We start from the raw sequence: 27,432 nt of genomic DNA on the forward strand, positions 1-27,432 counted from the left end.
TATATTTACATTTATTATAGTTCATCTCAATTATGAGTACACATGACTGTAGAACCATTACCAAGATACAGTATATACTTCCGAAATGTTATGAAGTATTTTTTACATATTAAAAGTACTGGAATACTGATGGAACTGAATTTCTGTTTAGCTCAAGGCACAAACATCTGCACTCACATTTCATCTTAATGGCATTGCTCTTTCAGGAACTTAAGGTAAACCAGATAAAGACAGTGTGACAACACCATACATTTTTAATACTGTTTTAGTGTTTACAGCTATTTTTATTCTTCTTACCATCTGATTTGGAACTTCTGAGACGCAGCATTCCAGGTAGAGAAGTGAACAGTATGTGAGTTGTGCAGTTACTGTAGATATACAGAGTATCAACATTACTCAGTGATAATTAGGTATCACTTAAAAATGCATAACTAATTCACAGTTATGAGCAGAATGTTTTTTTCCTAGAAGGTGCAGTGACATTTACAATACTGTAATTGTACAAACACAAGATAGATACATTAATTAATCTAATTAAAATGTTCAAAAACAGTTATTCACCAGGGGGTCTACTGTGAAAGTCTCAAGCTAGTAGAGAGTATGGCCACAGCAGAATTACACAGCAGAAAACCACGGTTTGAATTGGAGTCTGGAGCATGCGTCTGTTTACTGGTTTCTGACACATTGCCCCAGCTGATCCCACTGATTTTCAATGAGGCTTAAGTGGTGTGAGCAGTGCAAACATGACATAACTGTGACATTCGAATCTCATAATAAAGCCGTTTTTACAAAAATAGCACTGTAACATGTATTGTCATGTTTAAATGAGTGGACAGGAAGGCCAGTAATTGAGGACTCAGAAATTGATCTACTGTAAGTAGTGTTGTACAATCATGTTTCCATGAATCACTAGAAGGAATGTTCTGTAGCAACTACGCTGTCCTTCTTAGACCATCAGACTTGGATCTCCCTGTCCATTGGTCTGTTGTACACAACAATTAGCATAACATCTGCACTACACTCACTCATATTCATCAGGGTGGTCTCCCAGAGTGTTGTCTGCCACTGACAGACGATGTTTAGCCAGGTGAGAAACTATTGGTTATGAAAATCCTGGGCAGACAGCAACAGTGTAGGCTCTTTTCTCTTGATAAGCAGGGCACATTGGTTCCTTTCTTTTATATTTTTTCCCCCACTAGGCTTGACATTCAATAAATTACCTCAACACCTATGCCATCCGCACTAATTAGGTAATTCAGAGCTTATGCAACAGTGAAAGTCAACCAAATGTGTTATGATCCATTATGATTGATCAATTAATGAAAATGATACCAAAACATTACTAAATATCTAAAACAGCTATATGTTTTTCTAAGAATGTGCATGCATTAATATGTGATTGGTTTCTTTTGATGTTCAGTATATTAAACCAGTTGGCTGATTTTTCTTTCCACTTTCATCCTAAAATATATTCTGGAAATGACTAAACAGCAAAATGTTCATGGGTTATTTTTTTACTCTACCAATCAGTCATAATTAGGTATCTGAAAGAGCAACTTAATCACACATTCAACACATACTGTACTATGCAATTATATATCCATTTAAAATAATTTTCATTCCAATTTGAATTTGTTACTTTGCATCAACACAATACATTTCTCTATAAAGGTTCAGAGAAGCTAATCACTTTACACAGTATTGCTCTTCACTCACCAGCTTTAATAACTTATTAAGTTTTGTGGGCAGTGCCAACACATTAATATATTACCCGTAACGTCTATTTGTTGCCTGTAACATCCCATTCGCAAAATGACTGAAATAAGTGCAGAGGGTAAGTTATAGTTCTATGTGTGGAGCCCCCATCTGATAACACACAAGTACATCCTCGAAAGGTATTTGATTGGTGCCAAACTAAATGAAAAGGCTCATCACAGAAGCATTCAAATGTTCTGGCACTGGTGGATATGGGAATAGTATTACAGTATAAGACAAAGGCAATCAGTGTTTGTCAGTTACTCAGTCCTATATGACATTTTTAAAATGCACAATTCCTTTAACAGTATGGAAAAGAAATATAAGTATTTAACATCTGTTTAAGAGTTCTAAAATGTTTATATTACAAAGCGGTTAAATAGAATCCTCCATCCAAAAAAATGTGATTGATTAGAATACATTAAGATTTCTCTTAAATACTATGGAAAGGAACTCACAGGTTCTCAATCTGAAATATTTTTGGTTTTTAAAATACCAATGCTACAGGAGAACAACAAAACCAGAAACATTCTATACTATACAGTTCAGTTCAGTTCACTTATTTCTTGAGAACATGTTTTTGTAATTTTAGCTTTGTTTATTGACATTTCTATTTCTCATTGTCTCTCTTGTGCACTATGATGAGAAACACAATAAGTGAGTGAAAACATGCTTCCTCTGAAACTAATTCTGTCTTCATTTGCCTCTTTGCCACATGACACACCCACAGCACAAACAGCTGCCTTACAGTGTCAGGTGGTTGATGGTTTGTAGAAGCTCACAGGCTACAGGCAAAATACCGCTGTCAGTCTTCCATAGGCACAGTGAGAAAACTTTCATTATCTTTAACTACCCTAGACCAGAGCAGTGTTATGAAAAACGTGGTTAGGGACTCCCAGTCAGAAAAAGGCATAGTCTATATCATAGGCCTGAGTTTAAAACAGCCACTCTTTGACTGTATGACTCAGTCTGCACTCTGGGCCTATCCCTTTGCAGGCTGAGGCATATCAGTTGAGACTTTTGTATCAGTATAAATGTGAGTTCTCCAAGCTGTCCTTTTGCTCAAGTCCCTTTAAACTGATGAGTCACTCAAAAGTCCCTTCGGCTGCATGAATGTTTGATGGTGACACGCTTTTAAACAATAAGTGACACTGTACTCTATGCGCTCACTGTATCTGGCCTGAAGGCGTTCTTAAGTCGCTTCCTGTTCATTTTCTTCTAGTCAAGGCTTTAATAAGTGGAACTTAGAAAATCACAGAGACAGTCAGGCTACACAACCTGATCTTGCCCTCTCACCAGATACAGACTATTTTAGGCTCACCATCTTAGCAATTTTCTTAATTTGGTTTGGATTGGTTTGGAGGAGATTCAGAAGAGAATAAACAGGTCTACCTGCTAAAGTGATCAGCTTCTTCTATGTTCTAAGAAAACAGAAAACACACCATGTTGCAGGGAAAAAAAGATTAAGAAACAGCAGTAAAAATTTGAATTAGACATTAGCTGATGACATTGTTACTGTTCACATTTACAGTATGTTTACAGTATTCAGATTTTCTTTTTTGAAAATACAAATTATGTCAATTCAAATATACAACACCCACATTGGAATTCTTAGTAATGATTAAATTACATACAAATTAATTAAAACAACCTGTTTTAAGAAGGGATTCAATTAATTTAAATATGTGAACAAATGTAAACAGCCCTATTTCCATGTAAGTAATTTCTAAAAAAAACAGAAAAATTGTTTTGATAAAGAGGTATTTTATAGTTTTATAGTCAAATGTCTACTGCCCTTAACTGTTATCCCCACAATTTTTCTTTCTTTTATTGTAATCAGGCAATGTAGTTTAATTTATAAAGTTCAATTTCATGCCTTTCATCTCAATGGGATGGACAAATGTACATTAAAAAGAAAAAAAAAATTGGGCATACTTTTTTAGCTTCCTGAATGAGAATTGCTTCAAGTTTTTCTATGTACTAAAATTGATGACATTTACTATGTTTACAGTATGCACATAGCATAGTAACTATCTCTATAGTACTGCAATATACAGTATGATGCATATTATGATGTGCCTGAAAAATAACACCAGTCTGCAACATCTTATTCCTTTATGTCTTTGTCAGCAGTCACCGAGGTTAACTTATACTACATGCCCTGGGGAGCATGAAAAACTGAAGGTAAAAACAGATTTTCCAAAACAGAGAACGTGGAAGTACTGTATTACTGTTTGCAAATTTCCATGTTTCTACAGTAACATATTACAATTTTAATAATTAATGACAAAATGATTAACACCATGCGCCTTTATGCAAAGGTTTTGTTTCGCAATGTGAAGAGAAGTGACAGTCTAACCAGACCTCATACTGGCATCTAATACAGTGTAAGGCGATTTCATAAAATTATCCTCCCATTATACCCCAGCAGTAAAATTAAATTACACCAGGCCCAAAACATACATTGTACATGAATTTCCCCACTGGAGTTCTGAGGCTGCACATATTGAAATTTCAGAATACACTAATAGAATTCAATATACTTGTCATTTCCAAACAATAAGCCAATTTATGCTTCATAACATGTTTCTACAAACCTAGACACATACCACTTACAACGGTCACTAATGCATTTACTCCCATCATTTGAAAAATGTTATTCACTCATTTACTTTAAAAAACTGTTTATTGAACAATTTGTATTTATCAATTGTGCATTCTACAAGATTACAGAACACTTATTCATCCTAGTAGCAGTAAAATTCTAAATAAATAAAATGGGTTTGGATAGGGAATGTCAATGCTTATATCTGCAACCCATAAACCAAATCAAAGCAAAACCATCCATCCATTCATATCTTATTGTTCTTTTCTTCTTTTGCTTGAAATACTAATTTCTAAGTTCTCATCTGAAGATCGCATCCTACCATTTCTAAAAAGAAATAATGTTTTCAGCTTAAAAAATGTCTAGGTTGCTTGCACCAGACTCCCACAACTCTTCATATAAAAATTACCTCCACTTCTTGATTTTAAATTCACTTCCTCTTAGTTTCCATTTGTGCCCCAGAGTTTGTTTCATTGCTGATTCTGAAATCCATGTTTTGTGTTTCTTTTATAGGCTTCTATGTTTAAGAAAAAAAAGGTTGAGTTACTAAGTGTAGATTGACTAATATTTATTCTTTGTAACATGGTGACCAAATGGTACAGTACATGACATTCTAATTGAGAACTTATTATTGTATTATACAATTTAGATGTAACATTCCTGAATTTAAATAATATATTTTTAACTTTATATCCCAATTTTTTGGCTTTGCTTCCCTATACAGTATATTTACTTGGAGCAACGAGCATATGAAATTATTTTACTAAGATTATTATTTCTTTAATAAGAAAAGAATTCTGGACACTCCAATCAAAGCGCTTTACAGGTAATGGGGACTACCATTGGACCACCAATGTTCAGCATCCACCTGGATGATGCGACGGCAGCCATAGTGCGCCAGAACGCTCACCACACATCAGCTATCAGTGGGGAGGAGAGCAGAGTAATGATTCATAGATTCATAGATCAATTCATAGATGGGGATTATTAGGAGGCCATGATTGGTAAAGTCCAATGGGAAATTTGGCCAGGATGCCTGGGTTTACACCCCTATTCTTTTCGAGAAATGCCCTGAGATTTTTAATGACCACAGAGAGTCAGGACCTCGGTTTTATGTCTCATCCGAAGGACGGCGCCTGTTTACAGTGTAGTGTTCCCGTCACTATACTGGGGCATTAGGACCCACATGGACCGCAGGATGAGCGCCCTCTGCTGGCCCCACTAACAACTCTTCCAGCAGCAACCTTAGTTTTTACCAGGAGGTCTCCCATCCAGGTACTGACCAGGCTCACACCTGCTTAGCTTCAGTGGGTTGCCAGTTGTGAGTTGCAGAGTGATATGGCTGCTGGCCATATTTTAAGCTGAAATTATTTTTCTGAACACATAATAATGAGTTTCCAGGAAACATACACAACCTCTCCAATTGTATAGCTCTACTAGAATAAGCAGTGAACACTACACATTTTTTTTTCAGAAATCCTCCTTTTCACTGTCCATAAAGCATTTTAAAGATTTGATTTATCAGCAAACACACACAGCCTGCCCACTTCTTCAGCTTTCCTAGAAAAGCCAGACACTTTGGGCTGCCATCATACTCAGACAACTTACTTACAGATATCTCTATTATATTACACAAAAGGAGAAAGTTCCAGAAAGCAATGTTATTAGTGAATCTATGGATTATAGTGAATAAGAGTAAACAAAGTTATTCTCTCCCATAGCTTTTCCATACACACTATTTCCTTGCTGATACAGTACATACTGCACTGCTGTACTTTTGAAAATGTAGATATGAAAAAGCCAAACAGTGGATTTTGATTCAAGGCCTTTGAGTCCTTGCTTTTGTGGTTTTAATTTTTATCTTCTCAAAGGAAGCTTTTTTTAATGCACTCAAAGCCCTAACCTGTATACTGTATATGGCTAGAGTGAAGTGTCCTTTCAGAGCAAAAAAAAACCATACAGTCCAAACAGAGCTTATGACTAAAAAGTGCTACTTGCAAAAATGTTTAATTAAGCAACACTTAAGCCCGCAATTAAATTCTTCCTTTATTCTTCTTACCGCCTGTCCAAATAATGTTTACGGCCACTTTGTATTAAATAAGCTAGAAGCCATTTTAATTTGCAGCATTTGTAAAACCCTGATGACAATGGATAAGCTCTTTACAATCAACAAACAAAAGCATCAGTCAACTAATTATAGAAGTAAACAAACAAAAAGAACATTATTAATTACAGCTGTATCACTTGTAATAAGCGTAATTCATTCTGAATGAAGAAGCATAATGTTTAAGCCATAAAGAGTAAAAAAATAAAACAGGTTTACTGGCATCAAAGGACTGGGATCACATTAAGTAGCAGTTTGAGCATTTGAGTACAGCACTGAACAGAAAAGCAACGATGAAGAAAATAGAGCTGAATTCCACACAATGTTTCTTTCACTGCCATTCTTTGAGATGGTCTATTTATTCAGTTATAACATTTACTCAATAAAAACAAAAGAAGTGTTTTCATTTTACAAAGATAACATCACCCATGGCCTGCAACAGTAAGAACACGGTCTTATCTGACTTGCTTAAAGAAAAAATCAGGGTGAGCAAAGATAATTTTTTACTGGATTTGTTTAGCATGTGATAATGGAAACTAACAGATATTACACTAACACCTGTAAACTTTTCTAAACAAATAAGAGGCTTTATGATGAGAAAACACTGGTCAATTAAAAAAGCATAAAATATAGTAAAAGCACCACTAAAAAAGGGAAAAGGCACTGGAAAAATATACTGACAACTAGTCATTGTTGTTTAAAATGATTTAAAATGATTGTTGATAAGGGTAATACTTCTTTTGCAGTTTTTTTTTTCTTGTGTTGTGTTTTTCCCCTATGCATTCTAGCTGTTCTGCATCTATTTCAAAGAAAAGGCTAATCCATGCAGATTAACATTTCTCAAAATATATCACCCTGCCTAATGTGTGTTTATAAAACATGGGGCATCCTTCTTAAAGAAGTTTAAGTTTACTTATATAACTAAACAGCTACCCAAAGAGGCATTTTGAGGTTTTATATTCCTTATCTTGAGATGCTGACACATTTTATCTTAGAAAACAGAAGTTCTAAACTTTAATAGCATGTAGAATCAATAGACATGGGATGAAAAGACCAAATTTTACATTATTTTGATGTTCGTTTAAGGATACCACCTTGTCACAGAACAGCTTTTTATAGCTTTGTAATTTTAAATCAAATACAGAAATCTTTATAATGTGATGTGTTTTTAAAATTTTCTCCTTCTAAATATTGTAGCATTATGCCTTACAAAACCATATGTATTCCATTTTAATAATGACTGTAAAATGTTGAATATCATCAATGTATTGAGCTATAAAAAGCAATGAATAATTATATTTTTGCACTAAATCTATGGGAACAGAGATCAACTGAAACACCAATTCAGACCTGGCAAAACGGCATCCTTATTAGCACATAAAAATGAAAGGAATAAACTCAATTTTATGTAAAGTCTAAAAATGCGACGTCATTGGATATTAAAGTTGATAACTTCCATTTTTCACATGCTCCTGAGACAAATTATCTTTTGATCTTAAGGTAATGGCTTCATTTTCACTCTCCCCCAAATCCTGAAATAAATTATCTCATGATCTTATGACAATGAGTCCCAAAAAACCCATAAGATGTTCTCAAGAAGCCACCATAGCAGGCTGTCATGCATCTGCAGGAAAACGGATTAGAAAGCCTGGTATTTGACGACCCTTTGCACAAAATATGAATGATTGTACTGCATTTTTTAAAAAGGTACAAGCAAAAAACAGAGAAAAGGATAGAGACAGAGATTTTTTTTCTCTGCTTATAGTTGGAACCATTCAGATTGCTTGCTTGTTGTGCATTTTTAGAAAACCATTTCTAGTCCACCATTGTTTTTTCAAAGTGCAAATTATTCAAGACCCTCTCGTCTAGATTCTTCTTTTCTTGGCAGAGCAGGAATTAGCAGCTTGCATTTTTCTTAGTAAAGAGCACTGAAAGTTTGTTGAATGTTAGGATGTGTTGCCAACAAAAATCCAGCTTTTTTTACGAGGAATTATGGGGTGAGCTACAAACTAACAGAGGCCTCAGTGCAGTAAGTCATAGTTTCACTCATATCTTTCCTCCATTCCATATGTCTTTTCGACTCTCTTGTCTTTACACCTTAGCTGTGGCTGAACAGTGTCAGTACACTTAGGTCATCTTTGCCATTTGTCCAAGTAATCTAATCAGACACTTCCAAGATATCATAAAATAGCAAAAAGAAGTAAAGAGGGAGGAAGAATGATTTTAAAAAATGATGCATAACAGGAATGATTCAATTGAAATAACTACTTTTATTCTTTGCAGGCAAGCCAGCGAGTTGCTTGTATTACTCAGAGATATTAGCAGGGACTCAGTAATTCAAGGTCATCACTATCAAATCTCTTCATCTTAGTAGGCTATTGCAACAGTTCCTAACTTAGTCCTGGGGGACCATGGTGTCTGCTGGCTATAGTTCCAGCTGAGCTCTAAATCTCCAGCTCTAATTGATTACTTTAATTGATCTGCTTGTTTGTTTAGACTTTGAGTTACCTTTTTTCCTACTCCCTGTGCTTAAAAAATACCACATTTCAAGAGTGGTGTTTCCAAGAACATCAGTATACAGAACTTTATGGAGCTTCTCTTCAATACACGTTTTTCTTTATTTCTGTCTTAACATCTCATGCATCAGTCACTACAATAAAGAATTGTTTTTTTCTGTAGAGGTCCTATTACCAGAATTCAGAATTCAATGCTAACTACTGTGACTCTGCGTTGCCTGGTGCAAAGCTGGTACCAATTACAAATCCTATTTGATGAAAAAAATGAATTTTACATGTTTGATGTTCGTTTAAGGATACCACATATTAGAGTCAGTAAGGAATGATTAAGTGAGAGGTGAGGTTGTATTTTTATCACCTCCACCAATGATCTGCTCATTTCACAAGTCTGAAAACTGAAGATTTTGAGTCCTTGTGCAGGAGCATGTGCATGCAGACAATGATCATTATCTAAAGATTGGTTCATACTGAAAGACTTAAGGGGCCTTTCACATTAAGCTGAGCGGTGCTGTGACCAAGATAATGTGTAGGCTACATAACAATCAGCAGTACACTCAGCTAGCAATGGCCTTGTGCACCCCTGCAGTGGTCCAATTCAGATGCTCAAGCAGAAGGTTGATTTTAACACCAACAGAATGAAGAGTTAGGAAATTACACCACAGAACTACTCTTTTTAAAACAGCTGGGCTTTTAAACAATCAGTGCAATTCTGTTATTTTCTTTATTTTCTTTGCTGTTGCATATGATCAGTATACCATTTGTTCTGCCTTGTCGATTACCTTCCAACAGCCTCAGCAAAGTCTCTTTAAAGTTTAAAGCTACAGGCCATGTACTGTATACCATCCCTATTTAGTATTTAGTTAGCAATATAATGAACCAAAAAGAAATAAATCGCTTCTAACACACAATAACAAAGACAGCAGGAAAAGCTCACAAATGAAGAAGACTCATTTACAAAAACAAAAAGAGAACTGTCCAGAGAAGATTAAAAATATTTGACAGGAGCCTGTTAATTCCTTTGCGCATCAAACTAATTAGAGAAGAAAATAGCAGAAGGGAAAAAAAACAGTACAATAAAATCTGTAAAATAGTCTTTTGTTCTTGCTTACAGTGGTGCTGCACTCTAATTTTACTTGCAACGTTGCAATTTCAATTACAGTCACATCCACCTACAGGCTGAGTTTAAATTAAAATTCAGAATCTTCTGGCACATTTTCTGTTTGCTAATTTCTCAGGTACTTGTTAACCCAACCTTCCAGGAAGAGCATATAAGAGAATACAACAATGGAAAATATTGAGTGACAACAGGTACACAGGACAAAACAATTTGATGTCAACATTTATATACAGTACTAATACTTATGATACAATATTCACTATAGACCTGAATACACATATTTTCAGGTCAGGGATCAAAACAAGTATTTGTTTTGAAGGGAATTCACTTTTTCAACTTGGTTTTCTTTTTATCTAAAGGAAAATAATGAATCACTGCCCCACATACTGGCTTAAATTCAGTAATACTTTTCTGTGAAACACTTCAAAACAACAAATGACTCCAGCGCATTATCCTTAAAGAGCATCCTTTACCTCCACATTGATGTCTGCAGTACTCAGTTGGAATACAGATTTTAAATCTGCCTACTCTGATTTCCTACACAGATCATGCTTTGTTAATGACAACAGCTTTGATGTTAGGCATGTAAAAGACATATTCATAGTTAAAATGTTATATAGAGGTAATATATTTTTAAAGAAAAGGTCACAACCATTCAATGAAAATTCTATTTGATGCAGAGGCAATCAAGGATGATAGGAATAATATCCATTTGCTATTTTGCAAAGTCCTGCTTCATTGCTATTTATGTCTGCATCTGAACACATAATTCGACAATATTTTTGGATATCTGGTTTGATTTTTGGTTTTGATAGTCATGGAAGGGACCGAGACAAAGTATACCAAAAGGTACTGTCAAGGTCTCTTTTCCAGCATTCTAAGACTACTGCGGCAATATCCAAAAATTAAAAAAAGACAAGTATTGGCAAAATAAAGTTTTCAATAGTGTTATTTACTCATTTAGTAAGTGGAATAATCATTTGATAAACTATGCTTGAACAATGCTATTAAAGTTTATTTAACTCATATCCATACAACCCATTGGTAAATAACATACTGTAACTTTGTGAATATTAATGCAGGACATACTGTACCAAAGAGTGTGTATATTTATTTCTGCAACTCTGCTGATGACTAAATACACAGAGTGGGGGTACTTACTGCAGTTCTGCACTATTTTGCATAAAAGGCAGAACTCTTTATTTTGCATTTTCTAAGTTTAATAACATACAATAACAAATGTTATAAATAAGAGGATGGCATCTCGTGCATCTAAAACATATGTTTGCTGGTACAGTAGCTGATTGATCTGAAAGTATTAAATCATCCATTTCTTCAAAAAGGCTAGGGCATTAGCTGGTTTGTAAGATGTTCCAGACGCCCACAACCCCTTCTGGAAAGATACCTATGATACATTTTTATATGCACCTCTTAAAATCACTGTGTTCCTTATGGCTCATGAGGAAAAAACAGTTAACCAAACCATAAATAGACCAACATGAACATCCTTTGTATTGAAAATCTTAATTACCACTTCAAGCTTAAACCCATATAAACACAAGAAATTAACAGATTAATTGCTTCAAAAATGTAGACTTAAATAGTTCCTTTACTACAGAAGGAATAGTTTGTTTACAGATACTACTTTACAGATATGTGACTGTGATCTCAATCATGAGATGCTGAAGTCTTATAACAGGCTGAAATTTAAGATCTAATTAGTGTTTAGGGAAATGCTGACATTAGTAGGCTTGAATGGATTTTGTTGGCAATTTGACTTTACATCAACCTGCCAAAAAGGCAAAACGGGAATTAATACAGCATGGAGATTATCCCAGCCCTGGTTATTGCACTGAACATCTCTTGCTGTGGCTTGCTTGTTCCAATGACAGTTAATCAGATTTACAGCAGTTCAGCTTTTGACAGGATTTCATGACGATTTGGATTTCTTTCAATCTCTTATCTCCCACGTCTCATTACTTGGCTTTCTGACAAGATTTTTTCTATCAGGTTTGTAATGCGTCTCACTTAGCGTGTGACTTTTGTCAGCAAGGCCCCCCCCCAAAAGAAAACAACTGGGGCCATGTCAAATTGGGAGGAAAATAATAACTGTAATTTTAATGTTGAAAAATTTCCCAGGAGTGGACAATATTGCATTTTTGGTTACATGAAGAGATTTGAGAAACTATTATCCTCTCCAATTAAATGGTGCCTGCAATCAGTGAATCACACGTTTTGATTGAAAAAGGCAAAACAAATATTGCTTATGCAGGTGTCAGGGGTGAACAGAGCACCACACACTTAAGGTATTTTGTCGCATCATCTCAGTTATAAAAAAATGATTCACACCTTGCAGCACTGCTCTCCACAATAATCCAAGATATCCATCTTGCAAATGACCTGTTTTCATAAAACACAAAGCTAGTCTTGTAAAATCCAACACAAACTCTGGACTTTGTTCTATCTGCCACTAAGAATAATGGATTGGGTTTGTGAAACCACCACCATCTTAATTTTCAAGGGCCCAAGAATGACAGTGCTGTGAACGTTGACCGCAACCACATTAGTATTAATCTTAATGTGAAGAAATTAAGGATTTGGGGCTTAAAATATTTTTTTTCTGACCAACAACAAATGTTTGTATTTAGTGTTCTCAAAAAAATCATATTTAGATTTCAGATGGGTAGCTGCGTCAGCATGCGTAGGCTGCAAAGGAACAAGTAATAGGTTTATTCCATGATGAAAAAAAGAAGAAAGAGAACACAACGTTTCGGCCGTGGAGCCTTCTTCAGGTGTGAGAGAGACAGGGCAGTAGGCAAAGGTAAAGTAGCGGGAGAACAAAGGTTGAGAGGGAGGAGGAGTGAGAGGCGGGAGCAGGGGACAGAAAGAGAGGCCAATCAAGAGGTGTGAAGTCAGAATGGGTGCAGAGAGGTGTGAAATGAAACTTCCAATGAATGGAGAAAATTTAAAAGAACAGTAATCTGTCGTTAAGGGAAGGGAGAATGTGTGATCCTAGCTGCAGAATAATTTTAGTTTCGGTGGTCTTTCTGATGTATGAGTTCGGAAAACCATCTTTGAGAACACAGACGGAGAGATTAGAGTGGTCGTGGCCGTCAGAGGTGAAATGAGAAACAATGGGCTTGGAGAGATCTTTAATCTTCACAGCCCTGACGTGTTCTCTGAAGCGGTCTCCGAGTCTCCTTCCTGTTTCCCCAATGTAGATGGCTGGGCATTTACTGCAAGAGATACAGTAAATAAGGTTGCTGGAGGTACAAGATGCTGTCTGGGTGATCCGGAATTGTCCTGAGGGGCCTTGAATGAGTGTGGTGGTGGCTGTGTACTTGCAGGTGATACAGCGAGCTCTTTTGCAAGGGAAAGTGCCTGGTGTGGATGGTTGCTGAGGGCGGTCAAGGGAGCTGTGAACAAGGAGGTTACGCAGATTAGGTGGTCGGCGATATGAGATGATAGGGCGATCAGAAAAGAGGGCCCCAATGGAGGGATCATCCTGTAGGATGGAAAAGCACACGCTGGACAAACGCACAGTGCTTGATCCACCCACCCACGCCTTGCAGAATTGGTCCTCACACTGAACGCATTCTCTTTCAATAATCTTTTTTACCAACAGGTCAGTGGAGTTGCCATGGGCACCAGAATGGGACCCAGCTATGCCAACATTGAAAAGTTCTGTTTTTTTCATGGAAAAGTTGTGGTTAATGGTCCTGGGGATAGGAAGTGTGTTAGGGTGGTAAGGAAGCACCAAAGGAATGCGGTTGTTACGGCGGGAGTTCCTGATCGGGTTGATGGTCCGGGGGGTGTTTTTGGCTCGGGCAAGGGCCCTGTCAATCACACTGCTGGGGTATCCTCTGTTGATAAAAAATGAGTACATTTCGAGGGCTTGGTTTTCGAAGTCGATGTCGTCGCTGCATAATCGTCGTAACCTAAGGAACTGTGAAAAAGGAAGAGAGTTTTTAGTGTGGTTGGGGTGAAATGAGCTGTACAGGAGGTAGCTGTGTGAATCCGTGGGTTTGTAATAAACTGAAGTGGACAGTCGGGGGTAGTTGATAGACAAGTGGATGTCTAGAAACGGAAGAGTGGTGGAAGAAATGTTAACCCTACATTTGAGGGACGGGTGGAAGTTGGTGAAATGGTGCAGGAAGAATTCAAGCTGATCGTTGGAGCATGTGGCGGCACCGACGCAGTCATCAATATATCGTTTGTAGAGGTCAGGGACATAGCCAGTGTAGGAAGCGAAGAAGCGTTCTTCTACCCAGCCGACAAAAATGTTGGCATAGCTGGGTCCCATTCTGGTGCCCATGGCAACTCCACTGACCTGTTGGTAAAAAAGATTATTGAAAGAGAATGCGTTCAGTGTGAGGACCAATTCTGCAAGGCGTGGGTGGGTGGATCAAGCACTGTGCGTTTGTCCAGCGTGTGCTTTTCCATCCTACAGGATGATCCCTCCATTGGGGCCCTCTTTTCTGATCGCCCTATCATCTCATATCGCCGACCACCTAATCTGCGTAACCTCCTTGTTCACAGCTCCCTTGACCGCCCTCAGCAACCATCCACACCAGGCACTTTCCCTTGCAAAAGAGCTCGCTGTATCACCTGCAAGTACATAGCCACCACCACACTCATTCAAGGCCCCTCAGGACAATTCCGGATCACCCAGACAGCATCTTGTACCTCCAGCAACCTTATTTACTGTATCTCTTGCAGTAAATGCCCAGCCATCTACATTGGGGAAACAGGAAGGAGACTCGGAGACCGCTTCAGAGAACACGTCAGGGCTGTGAAGATTAAAGATCTCTCCAAGCCCATTGTTTCTCATTTCACCTCTGACGGCCACGACCACTCTAATCTCTCCGTCTGTGTTCTCAAAGATGGTTTTCCGAACTCATACATCAGAAAGACCACCGAAACTAAAATTATTCTGCAGCTAGGATCACACATTCTCCCTTCCCTTAACGACAGATTACTGTTCTTTTAAATTTTCTCCATTCATTGGAAGTTTCATTTCACACCTCTCTGCACCCATTCTGACTTCACACCTCTTGATTGGCCTCTCTTTCTGTCCCCTGCTCCCGCCTCTCACTCCTCCTCCCTCTCAACCTTTGTTCTCCCGCTACTTTACCTTTGCCTACTGCCCTGTCTCTCTCACACCTGAAGAAGGCTCCACGGCCGAAACGTTGTGTTCTCTTTCTTCTTTTTTTCAGCATGGAATAAACCTATTACTTGTTCCATATTTAGATTTCTATATATTTCATTTATCAAATAAATCCATTCAATCAATTTGTCTACAATGGCCATCCAAGATTATTAATAATTAATAATTCAAAATTTAAATTTGACATTTGCAACATTTTCCTTCAAATGTTATGCTTAGTGATGGAAATTACACAAATTATCATCTGTGCAAACAGTGAGACCTGGAAACTGAACCATAGTCTCAGTTAACCTTTGAGAATGCCCCACCCATTAGACATAAAAGACAAAATCATTGTGATACAAGACCACCCTTCTCCTTCTTTGATGTCTGAATGTTCCTGGGAGTCAACATCGATGTACTGTAACAGTCACATCTTTCATATAGAACTACAGTATTAGACTGAAACCATTTTGCTTTAGCCAGGCATAGTTTCTCTTTTGGGGTCAACCAGCCCAGCATTTCTACTGATTTGAAGCATTTTGTGCTTTAGTTTTGCAGGAAGTACTAGCAAGTTTGCTTTAGATGCAGGATGTTTGTAGATGTGTGTACTGTATATCATAATTTATTGTATATGCCTCATGTCAACCTTTATCCTCGTAAAAAAGTAAATAGGATGCAGTACATGCATCTGGGCTGTAGATGCAGTAGTTTACAGGTTTATGAAATAACTGAAATTTCAGGGATAATTACTGCACAGTTTTTGATAGTCCCCCCGACATACAACCCACCCATTTAAGCAAAAAGGAGGTCAAAATCAACATCTGTAACAGAAATCCAAGGAAATATTATTAGACTACATTATGACAGTTGCAAAAAATAAAAGATACATTTTTTATGTATGTCTCCCAAATACACACAGAGCCAAAATAAACTTTTTAGCGCAATAAACCATGAACCCACAAAGCATTCCTTCCATGTTTGATGACACTATTAATGACTAACTTTCTACAAGAAAGACAATAACACCAACATTATTCTTGGAAAATTGCTGTTATTCCATTCCAAAGTTCAGTAGCAAAACATTTGAGACAGTTATGTGACAAGGAGCAAAATCAAGTCCTTAGGAGACAGACATCTTTCCAACATTTACTCAAAAAAAGTAGCAGAAGACAAGAAAAAGCACCCTAACATGAACATATAATGCTCCCTGACAACTGTATGAACCACAAAGCATTTTTGATTTGCACAGTTTCTTACAATTCCATTCACATGCTTTAAAATACTTTGATGAAATGCCTAGGCCTTTTGTTTAGTAGCATATTGTGCTTTGTGTGCAAAATATTTTTTTTCAAGGCCAAGTGAAGTTGAAGAAAAGAAGCCTTAGCTGTCAAAAACCAAATCAAATACTGCTTTAAACACAGAGGTAAAAAACTTTTAAGGCTTAGGTATCAACCTACCTTGAATAGTTGAAGAGCCTGCTGTCCCAAAGGCTGTGTTCTCCCCGGGATCCAGAGTGGAAAAAGCAAGAATCTGTGCCATCAAAGCTGTTTAAACCATCCTCTGTGTTTTTGGAAGCATGGCTATGGACTACATCAAGTAGGACGATGATTCCCATCGAGTGCGCAGCATCGACCAGCTCTTTCAGCTCCTCAGGATTGCCATAGCGGCTATGAGCAAGAACACAATTCAAAGGTCACTCAAAATGGAAGCGTTCTGCTGCCACAGATTATTTCAAGCAACTTTTGTGAGAGGGGAAAGGTGGGGGGGGGAAAGAGCAAGCTGATAACTTATGGATTGCACTGTCATAGTTTTTTTTAAATAACTTGTATCCTTCACTTGCTTTTTTTAACTGTAATTCTCCGGATTCCTTCACAGGTTAACGACTTTCAATTTTAGGTTAAAATATGCACTTTCACTACATGGGTAATCGTGAGGAATAGCAAGGCCAGCAGTGATGATAAAACAAAATGCAATGCAAAACAATACAGTGTATCTATACAGCACCTTAAGGCACAGACTTTCCTCAAGGCACTTCTCAGAATTGAGAAACTCAAAATGACAAAGTACAGAGGTACTGTACATTCAGAACTAATATCTATATATACTTCAGGGTCCAGCAAAAGAGTTTTTATGTAAAAAAAAATGAATCAGACATTTCAGAGTTAGAGAACAATGTGGAAAGGAAAAATGTCTAGGTTAGTGATATTCTGTGGTCACCAGAGATTTATATACAATATATACCGTACCTGTGTGTATACTGTATATAAAGTATATACTGGTGTGTAAAGGACTTAGAACTTTTGCCTTGTTCTGCTCTTTTTCTTTCTTTATGCAGAAATAATTCAATGGTGATTTCTACTAGAAATTGTAGCCATTTGAATAATGAGTCAATTACATCTGAACAATTAATGTGATGGATAAGATTCTACAACACTTCATACTAACAGCTCATGTACAGTTTACTTTGAGGTTTCTATATACAGCACACATACAGTACAAATACATGTACTATATACACATTCATAAAGTAAAAAAAAAGACTCAAAAAAGTCTTAAAATATAATATATATATATATCCAATATCATTAATGTTTTTAATACTGTCACAATGTCCTCAGTTCGAGAAGATGGCAGTTTGAGGCATTGTGAAACACACTGCAAGGATCATAAACATGCAACAGTCTATAATTCAACATGGCCAAAACTGGAGATTTGTCAGTTTCTGTGGAGGTCTCATACTAAGGAGGAGGTCAGCCATTCACAAAGTTCTGAGTTAGTTGAATTTGTTGTCCACACATTTTTTTTCTCTAAGACATGACGTTCAATTAGTAGTGACTTAAGTTTCAAGCCAGAAAAGTATGTACCAGTTAAATAAGAAATGAATTGCTTTAGCTTGGAACAAAGACAAGTGCAAGGGGACTTTTAATTAGGTATTCAAAATCCTGAAAGAAAGAAGTCAGGCAACCCCTGGAAGCATTTCAAGGTAGAGAGAAACTATAAGTGGAGGGCAGATGTGAAAACCATTCCTTTTCTTATAGGTTCTGAGGATGAGCATATGCAGGCAACAGAACTTCTTCGCTCACAGCAAAGGCTTGTCCAGATTTCCACTTTGGAACATATACAGTAAATGCTTAATATCTGCATCTATTAAAATATTAAACATCAGGGAGAGAGAAATTTTAGGAACTTTTAACTTATTACCTTATACTGTATGTATGGTTTCCGATCAAACCAGCCTGCACTAAGGCTGATGATGAGGGTGAAACTGCCAAAACAAGTAGTATTCGCCTACCAATATTTCACAGTGATGAGAAATGCACATTAGGTCTCATTAGAACTCACTCTTATCTCTGTTCGCAGAGAACCACCATTTTCTGGTGATGGTTTCTAGTATTTCTGTTAATGAATGCATGAAGCTCCTTAGGACAAATAAAGTCATACTGTCAAAGCATTTTTTATAAAACCTGCTTGGCTTGTTTTTCTAAAACCAATGGTCACATTTCCATGAACATTAACAAACATTGCTGATCATTAATGTGAAATTATACTGTATTTTCAATTAAATGAATGCTTGTTAACAGGGGGCTACAATATACCTGTCCTTCCCAAGAAGCAATAGAAATATTACACATTCTCTGCCAGTGCCTAGAAAGATGGAGATAAGCCCTATTTTATCAAGAGTTCCTTATGTATACCCTTCATGTAATTGTCTTCTGACGTCTGATCCTAACCAGCATTCATAATATCAGTTTTCCTGCAAACACAACATGCTGAGATAATATTACTCTGCTTTTCCGAGAATCTGGCCAGTAAGGTTTTAAATGGCTATGAATGATCAATCATGAGTGAAATTACTCTGTATGCATTACACTTTATCTATAAAATATTCTCTGGCAGGATATGGCTGCTGCTGCAAAGAAGCACATAAATAAACTGTTGACAAATCATCCATTTATTAAGCTAGGCTCCTCGCTGCTTTTACCAAGTGCGTTTTCAGCGTTATTTTTGGGACTACCTTTATCTAGGACGGCTTTCTTTCAGGATTAGCAGTAAATGTGTTTACAGGAAGATTACCACTCATGTCAGAGTCCTTCACAATGATTTAGTGTGCTAGCTGCTGCCCATGTATTTAAAATCTGGAAGAAAGACTCAAACAAGTGCCTTGTGGGAAAATGAAAAAATAAATCATTAAGATTTTGATACACATATGTTCATGAATGTATAGAAACTTCAATGAAAAGTGTGACTTTGCACTACTGAGCTTGATTTCTTCATCTTTGTTGTATATCCTTCTGAAGCCCTAATGAACCTTTAAACTATAATCACAATAAGGTTGTATTTGAAGATTAATGAGATATTTGAGAGTTAATAGATTTAAAATGCTGTATGAGAGTTAAGAGATCCACCGCATCCCCCCATTTTCTAATCATTATATCCAATACAAGGTTTTAGGGGAGCTTGAGACTATCCCAGTTAGCAACAGGTACAGGGAAGGATACATCCTGAATGGGATGCCAGTCCATTGCAGAGGGAGAGACATTTTCACAGAGCTAGAAATTGATCCTTTGACATGGCAAAAAACAAATCAGGTACAAACCGATTATTTTTTAAATCTTTCATTACTTTGGCTATGTATGCAATATGTACTGTATGTAGAGGTAATGGACAAAGAAATGAAAATACAGTTCCAGAATAAATAAGAGACACCAAGTAACAAAAGCAAGAGCTTCCTCACTGGTATAGTTCATGCATAAATAACATCCCAGCATACTTAGGGTAATGAATAAAATTGGTGTACAGGCTGGTTGTCTATAATTATGTTTAGCATGACAGCAAGAGGAGACCTCATTGATTTTGAGAGCTGCTTGGCGGACCAATACACCTCAACTTTCTGATATTTCACAAGCAACAGTGTCTAAGGTGATACAAGAATGGAAATCCAAGGGAGAGACATCATCAGCAAAGGGGGTTGAAGTATATACTTCAAAGGGCAACAGTGGTTGGATGTGCATAGTCTGAGATCATATTAATTTGAAGTATAAGGCGAGCAACTGCAGATCAATTGACTGCAAATTTAAACCCGAGGCACTCACAGCCAGTTTAATCAAAAACTGTCTACCGAGAACTTTGTAGAGAATGATGACTCATCACACCTGGCAATGCACGTTTATGAGTCCATTGGTGCACAGAGAACAAGCAATGGACAACTGAGAAGTGGAGAAATGAGCTACTATATGGTCAGATGAATCACCCTTCCTATGTTCTAGACAAAGAGATGAGTGTATGTGTAATGCCAGCCTAAAGACCTTTAAATCCCTGAATGGTACATGCCATTCATAGTGGCACAGAGTATAGAAATCTCAGGATTTGCATGCCACCTCAAATACAGGCTTATAGTGCTTGCAGCTCATGGCCCGGAGCCCTATTAAGTAACTTTTAATAGGTAACACTTTAACTAGAGTTACAGTACTTACTGTACACATTTTCTTATAAACACGCCAAGAAGCTCCCTAAACTTGAGCAGCACTTTCTGGACTAGAACTTCTAATTCCTTCTATTTGCTGTTATTGCATAAAACATAACATTACTGTATGCTGACTTTTGAAATTCTGATTTGTACATCTCTACACAATGCAGTGCTAGTACTCTTAATTTTCAATATTAAGCAGCTTTTTTTAAAAGATGCTAAATAAATGAATACTAACAAGACAAACACCACTAACAAGAACAAAGTGATATCCAGTCAAGATAATTTAGCCAAAGGTTCCAATGATCACTTCAATCTTCCAAGGAAAAGTAATAAATTCCCATACAAGTCCCTTCCCTCCAGCATGGACAGAAGGAAACACTATGGCAATGACAGTGTGTGGGTAGAAAACACATCAACAGGTAGAATAATGCAGAGACCAAATTAAAGATCAAAATCAAATGTCTGCCTGGTACTTCAGCACAGTCAAATGCGTAATTACCAGTTACAAAACGCTTACCTGGAAGCAGCAAAGAAACTTGTGATTTGGTAACCAAAGCTGGCATAATATGCATGTTCCATTATAGCCATCATTTGAATACAGTTGTATCCTGCAAAACAAAGGATAAAAAATGCTAATAATTACTTATGAATGACAGATCACTGGTTCTTCATACTGTACATAACCTTGAGCTTTCTGTTTTAGACTTTTCAAGTGTTTATCCAACTTAATTCATATAATAGCTGTAGAAAACATGAAAAGCAACAAGACAACCTACAAACAACAATCACTGGTTCTCCATACATAATCTAACTCCCATAAAATTGGTTTGGAAGGTCAAATAGTATAATTTTATTTCTCAACATTTTGCTAGTAACAAACTACAAAGAATAAGGAAAATCAGTAGTCTTTGTAAACACAGCTCAGATGAGAAGTGACAGATTCAGGGCAGCATTCCTCAATGCAAACAGTTGGGGAAAACTGGAAATGTCTGGTCATACTTTTCCACATACTGTACATTACAGTATTGTGACTGATTTAATTTTTAGAAAACACTCAGACTGAGGGGGATATACTCCTTACAGACTGTCAGAGAAGACTTAGAAACATATGTGACTACCAGGATCAATAATGTCATTTTCAAAAAATAAAATGTATTGTACAGCCCTTCATACACAAAACAGGTTAATTTTTCTTACTACTGTCTTCAATGTACGTATACAGTAAATATGGAATTGGTGTGGGTGTGAAAAGTTATTCAAAAAGCAAACAGGTTTTCAGCTTCTTTTATTATCATAGTCATGTAACAAAGACCATTATAAAACCAATTAATATCTTTCTAGATGATGCAAGAAAAAAGTACAGTCTATAGTCAGAAACTTGGGAATCTCAAGTTTTAATGTACAAATTCTCCCAAGGACAATGTAATGTGGTCACAGCAGATCACACTTTCATTCCTCAACACATCAAACGTTTGGATACCATTCTGTATTAAAATCTGAACTATTCATGATAAAAAGTGTAGCATTGTTCTGATGTTAAGGTTGAATAGAAAAGCAGCATGCACAAGTTAAGTAGACATTTACTGTAGACACAGGCTGAATCAAAACATCAACTCTCTCACTAATCACAGATCCAGTACTTGGAGACCTGTTCCCTTTTCTCTGTAACCCGTCATCAAATACTGCATTTGGGCTTTAAAAATGATGTCTATTTAAAAAAAAATGTATTTGGGTATTACTGACAGACTGCACATAAACTTATGCAAAGGGATGGAGAGCATCTTTCTTGTTGTTCCCCTCAAGGTACTTATATACAGAAAGGGGAAAAAAGTTAATTGCTCCGACTTAAAAGATACATTTTATCTGTTCATTTATTTGCTTAAGTGGCCATGCTGGGTTTGAGGCTAGTTTAGATGATTCCAAGATTACAGTCTAAATCCGTCATTACAGACCCCAATCTGCATGAGCCTTGGAACACCTCACCCAAATCAACATCAGCCACAGCAAGATAAAACTATAATTGGGGTCTGTGAAAGCAACTAATAATCATTAAAAAGAAGAGAGGATTATGAGCCATGATTAAATGCATTTTCTTGTAACACTTCTCCCACACTTTCACATATACCACGACTTGCTTGATTGCACATTTTGAGAGTCCTACTAATGACCTTGTATGTAGCTGACCTCAATTTTACCTGTGCAGCTTTGTAAGCATTACAATTACTGCATGCTTTCTTTCTGTTTAGGTTCATGTAATAAGATATTGACAATTTTAATTTGAAGAAGGTGTTTTTTTACCCCCAGATTGCTCATAGTCACACCAATATAATTGCAGTTAAAATGTTATTAAGCACAAGATTCTTTTATTTTCATATTTTTGTGATGCCATGAGAGTAGCTTTTATATTTCTCTTAAGAAATCTCCACATTTATTTGCTGTTAATAGCAACAAATCCATCATTTGTTTAAGCAGGTACTGCAAACTCACTTTCATTTAACCTACATAGATACTCTCTTGTTCATCATACAGAATACCTCCTATGACTATTCTCCTAAGTACCTGCTTCTTAATTTTAATAGTCCCAAATCACTTTAAAAAAGCTTTTCCAACAGTACTGGTCATTGTGGGACACAAGCAATATCTGTCAACAAGTCATGTGCACACAGAGGCTTTCAAATCCCCTACACCTTTAAATAGAAGACAAAACACAGCCAATGTGAAAAACGCACTCTTTGACAGTTCTTTGAACCACACTTGAAGTCTCGGGTGTCTTTTCAGCAGACTATGTCTTTATTCTTTATCAGGCTTAAAAAGTTTTGCTTTGATAACCTGTGACAGAATTTCAAGGTGAAAATGAGTTCTCCTTTTGTTACTTGGCTGCTTCTGTTTCCTTCTTCAAGAAGCTCCATGAAATGAAATGCAGAAGAGATGCCAGGATACAGAATACCAGGGAACCTTGGAGCTTAGCTCATTTGAAGATCCTATACTGTGGGTTGCTTGAGCAAATACAGTTGTGTCTCTTGAACAGAATTGCTTCAATAAAGCTGCCTTTCCTTCTCTCACATCACATACAGTATAACCCTAAGAAAGACTTAATCTTTTTATTAACAGTGTTAGAGGACATCTGTGGTCTTTAATTCCATTAAAGAACCAGTTGCTGCTTATAAGATATAAAAATCCATCAATTGCACTCTTGAGCAAACTATAAAGGAAACAGCATGAAAAAGTATGTGTACAAAGATGTATACTTTATAAACCACAAATATAAATACACTAAATATATAATACACAGCATGCTGTTTCACCAAAAATTGACAATATACTGTTTTTAATGTGGTTCGGTCCACATCCTCTGAACTGAATTGTGCACTCAGATATGGGTCCATTCACCACATAGAGGCCAATAAATCTCTTCAGCAAATGTGATTCCACACACATTTTCACATGTGCTCAATGGGATTAAGATCTGGGTACTGTAAACCCCTTGGACTGCATGAATTGACATGAGACATTTTTGTTTCAGTATGAAAAATCATGCCACTTGAGGTGAGGTCACATACAACAGCCTTCTTTCACAAGGAAACCAAGGAAAAGTGGTCTACTACTAGTTCTCAAGAAGTATTGAACATACCTATTCAGGAAACTCCTATGATGCTAGATGGGTTGAGTCGCTCTTACAGAACATTTTATTTTTTGGTAGGACAAGGTTTTAATATTCATAGTCATGATATCAGCAGTTTCCATCACTGGTTCTGAATTTAATCCTAACAAAGCCCTAAATTACTCAATTTGACTAAATACTGCCTTCATTAGATAAAATTAAATTAATCTTTGATGGTAGACATCCGTATTAAGGCCAAAAATGGGACCACCAGGACTAGGGTTAGTCACTCCTTGTGTAGCACAAAAATGTTAAAATAATATAAAGATACATACTGTACAATATTTACTATTAATTAATCAAGAATACAGTGGATAGTTTTCAAAATATATTTGCAGGTTCACATGAACCTCTGTTACCCTATGCTGCCACATTACCTATAAAGTACTACTTGCAGAAGTGCTAAAATATTATGGCAAGAAATATCAGCTATATTATTTTAATTTTTGTCTTTACTTCTGACCTCTTAATTCTAAATATGAGGTATTTACAGTAAATACTTAGGTACCTTGAGGTACCAGCTTTTTAAAAGTTAAACAAAACTAGCATCTCTGGTAACAAACAATGCAATGATGTATGCTAAACTAAAAATGAGCTATTCATAGCAAATTTCTTGTGTATGATGGCTGTGAATTTAGGCTTCTGAGACTGAAGCACAAGCTTTCTGTAATCTCAGTCAGAATCAATGCTATAACTGTTTCACCCAGCCCCTTAAAAAGAGACACACAGAGCAAAGAAGGATTAAATGTCGGCACAAGTTCATAAATGAGTTTTACTATGGGATTAAAAATCCACGGCTGCAGGTCTATGAGTACGTTTAGCAGTTCTGAAAGATAATTGGGGTGACTACAGCATCCGCTAAAGCCAAAGACCTTAATCACACCAGCTTCTCTCACCTTCTGCCAGGCATATCAAAAGCTAGCGCATATTCCTCTTTAAAGCTGATGTTTGACTTCTGTTACGCTTTATTTAATAAAACTCTTCAGAATCCTAACACACATATCAGGCAAAACACTGCTGTGATGCTCTAACACTGCACACGGTTTCTATAACCCATGACACTGAGTTATACTTGAATTTTCCGTATCATTTTTATTATTCCTTTTTTTGTTTTTATCCAAACCAGTTTACAGTTGTGTTCATTTATATAGTTGTGTATTTCACTAGAGCAAATAAATAAAAAAAACTTATTTAAAACGTGTTAGAAAATCTTTTTCAAATCTATGTTACTTCCAACAACATGATAAATAGTATATTAAACAAAAGCTATGTTATAAAATTCATTGTTTTAACCTGTCAATGTTAAACTGTTAATGGGTTTAGCATTAAATTATCATTTAATGTGATTACATTTTTACATTTTAAAAAGCATTTATACTAAAAAACACCACAGCCTGCTAAGCATTTTTAGCTTATGTAGTCTTTTTGATAAAACTTTTCTATAGTAATATGGAAACAAGGGATTATGATTATTAAAACTAATGCTTGCAAATTTCAGAATATTTTTAATTTGCCACAATCTTACTCCATCCAGGCATTGATATCAGTCTTAAAGAGGTGGAAAATACATTGTTAAGTGTTAATTGCTCAGGTGATTTAGATTACTGAAGTAAATGAACATTTAAAGGATACCTAAGGAGTTCTAATTATATTTACTGGCACCCCATTTGCACTGTTAATTAAAATCTATTGCTAACTCAACTGCTAACTGAAACCACTGCTACTCAGTAGGATGAATAGGTGTTCAATACACATCAAAAAGATATGAGTGATACAGAAGCACAGTTCAACATGAATTATTCAATTAAATTAGTGAACAAATTTATCAAACTAAGAGTTTCATTTTTTGTTTTTTGTCAAACATACTGTAGGTTAAGATTTCCTTTATATTTTGGTGTTAATACTCTGATCAACTATATTGATCACAGTTTATCGTCACTGACTGAGGGTTACTTGGGATCAAAGACAGTATTTTACAGCAGTGAAAATTTTTCTTCACATGAATTTAATGCAATTTGTTCATTTATAATTGAAGTACAGTACCTGTAAATGAATTATATTAATTATTTGCTTCGGGCAAAACTGATAGCCTTCTGTTCCATATTATTAATGTGCCATCAGATCAGGAAACATAGAGATGGCATTGAACCCAAGACAACTTTCTGATTTATTGGTAAAGTGAGGCTTTCTCATGAAATACACACAGCATAGAACAAGGTGTTGCATAGAAGCAACAGGCAATTTCAAAGCCTCATTACATCCGACTGAAAATATATTTATGACCAAATTCAAAACAGTGACATGTTTATCATTTTTCTCTTTCTTTTTATGCAAGTCTTTTTATGAATTTCTCTGTCCTAGTTAAGGGCTTTCAATTAATGAAACAGTCTTGTTGTTGCCATTGTGCTTTTTGTAATACAGAAAGATCCAAAGAACCCCCACACAGAACATAAAAAGATCTCAATACTGTAAATAATCCCTAGGATCTCAGAACACAACCATCACAGCTTGGTGTCACATAAGAAAAAGATGCATTTCCTACTGAGACAGCTATCCAACCATTATCTTAATACAAAATCACAAGGAAACTAATTTTCAGGAATTTGCACAAGATGTGGGATTTTTTTTACCCACCCACAAATATATGGCTTGAATCTGAATTAAGTTCATTTTCCCTTCAAGGATGTTATATATACACAAGGACTATTTTAATGAGGATATTATTGGAACAAAATCTGGATGCAGTTATTCCTTCAGTTTCAAGTGGACAGAACACTGCATATCCCATTCAAATACTCTATACAAGGATTTCATGGGATTTAGTTCATGTGCACTCAGCTGCAGTGGCTGAAAAGGTGATTCTTAGACTACTGAATGAGGAGATGTAAAATGCTTTCTGATGCACAGTTAATTGGAACACCACAGCTCTCCATGTGTATTCTGCTTTCCTGAATGCTAACTTACCTAAATAATCACCTTAAGAAAGAAATGCTAAGGAAACAGCTCTTGAGGACAGTAGGACTTTCGGTGGCTTCTTCTTGAAATAATAACGTAG

At 36.3% G+C, this 27,432-nt stretch overlaps 1 protein-coding gene across 1 annotated transcript in view; it reads right to left on the minus strand.

Moving 5' to 3' along the window:
- LOC148658417 (1,4-alpha-glucan-branching enzyme-like) overlaps window positions 1-27,432 on the minus strand; it is a 377,056-nt gene that overhangs the window by 220,411 nt on the left and 129,213 nt on the right. The window contains exons 6-7 of the mRNA XM_088639572.1: window positions 21,234-21,324; window positions 16,704-16,913 (exon numbers count right to left, since the gene is read on the minus strand). Coding sequence (XP_088495698.1) covers window positions 16,704-16,913; window positions 21,234-21,324 — 301 coding nt within the window. The remainder of the gene's footprint in view (window positions 1-16,703; window positions 16,914-21,233; window positions 21,325-27,432) is intronic.

Source organism: Lepisosteus platostomus, chromosome 7 (assembly GCF_059453375.1).
Source record: "Lepisosteus platostomus isolate fLepPlt1 chromosome 7, fLepPlt1.hap1, whole genome shotgun sequence".
Classification (NCBI taxonomy): domain Eukaryota; kingdom Metazoa; phylum Chordata; class Actinopteri; order Semionotiformes; family Lepisosteidae; genus Lepisosteus; species Lepisosteus platostomus.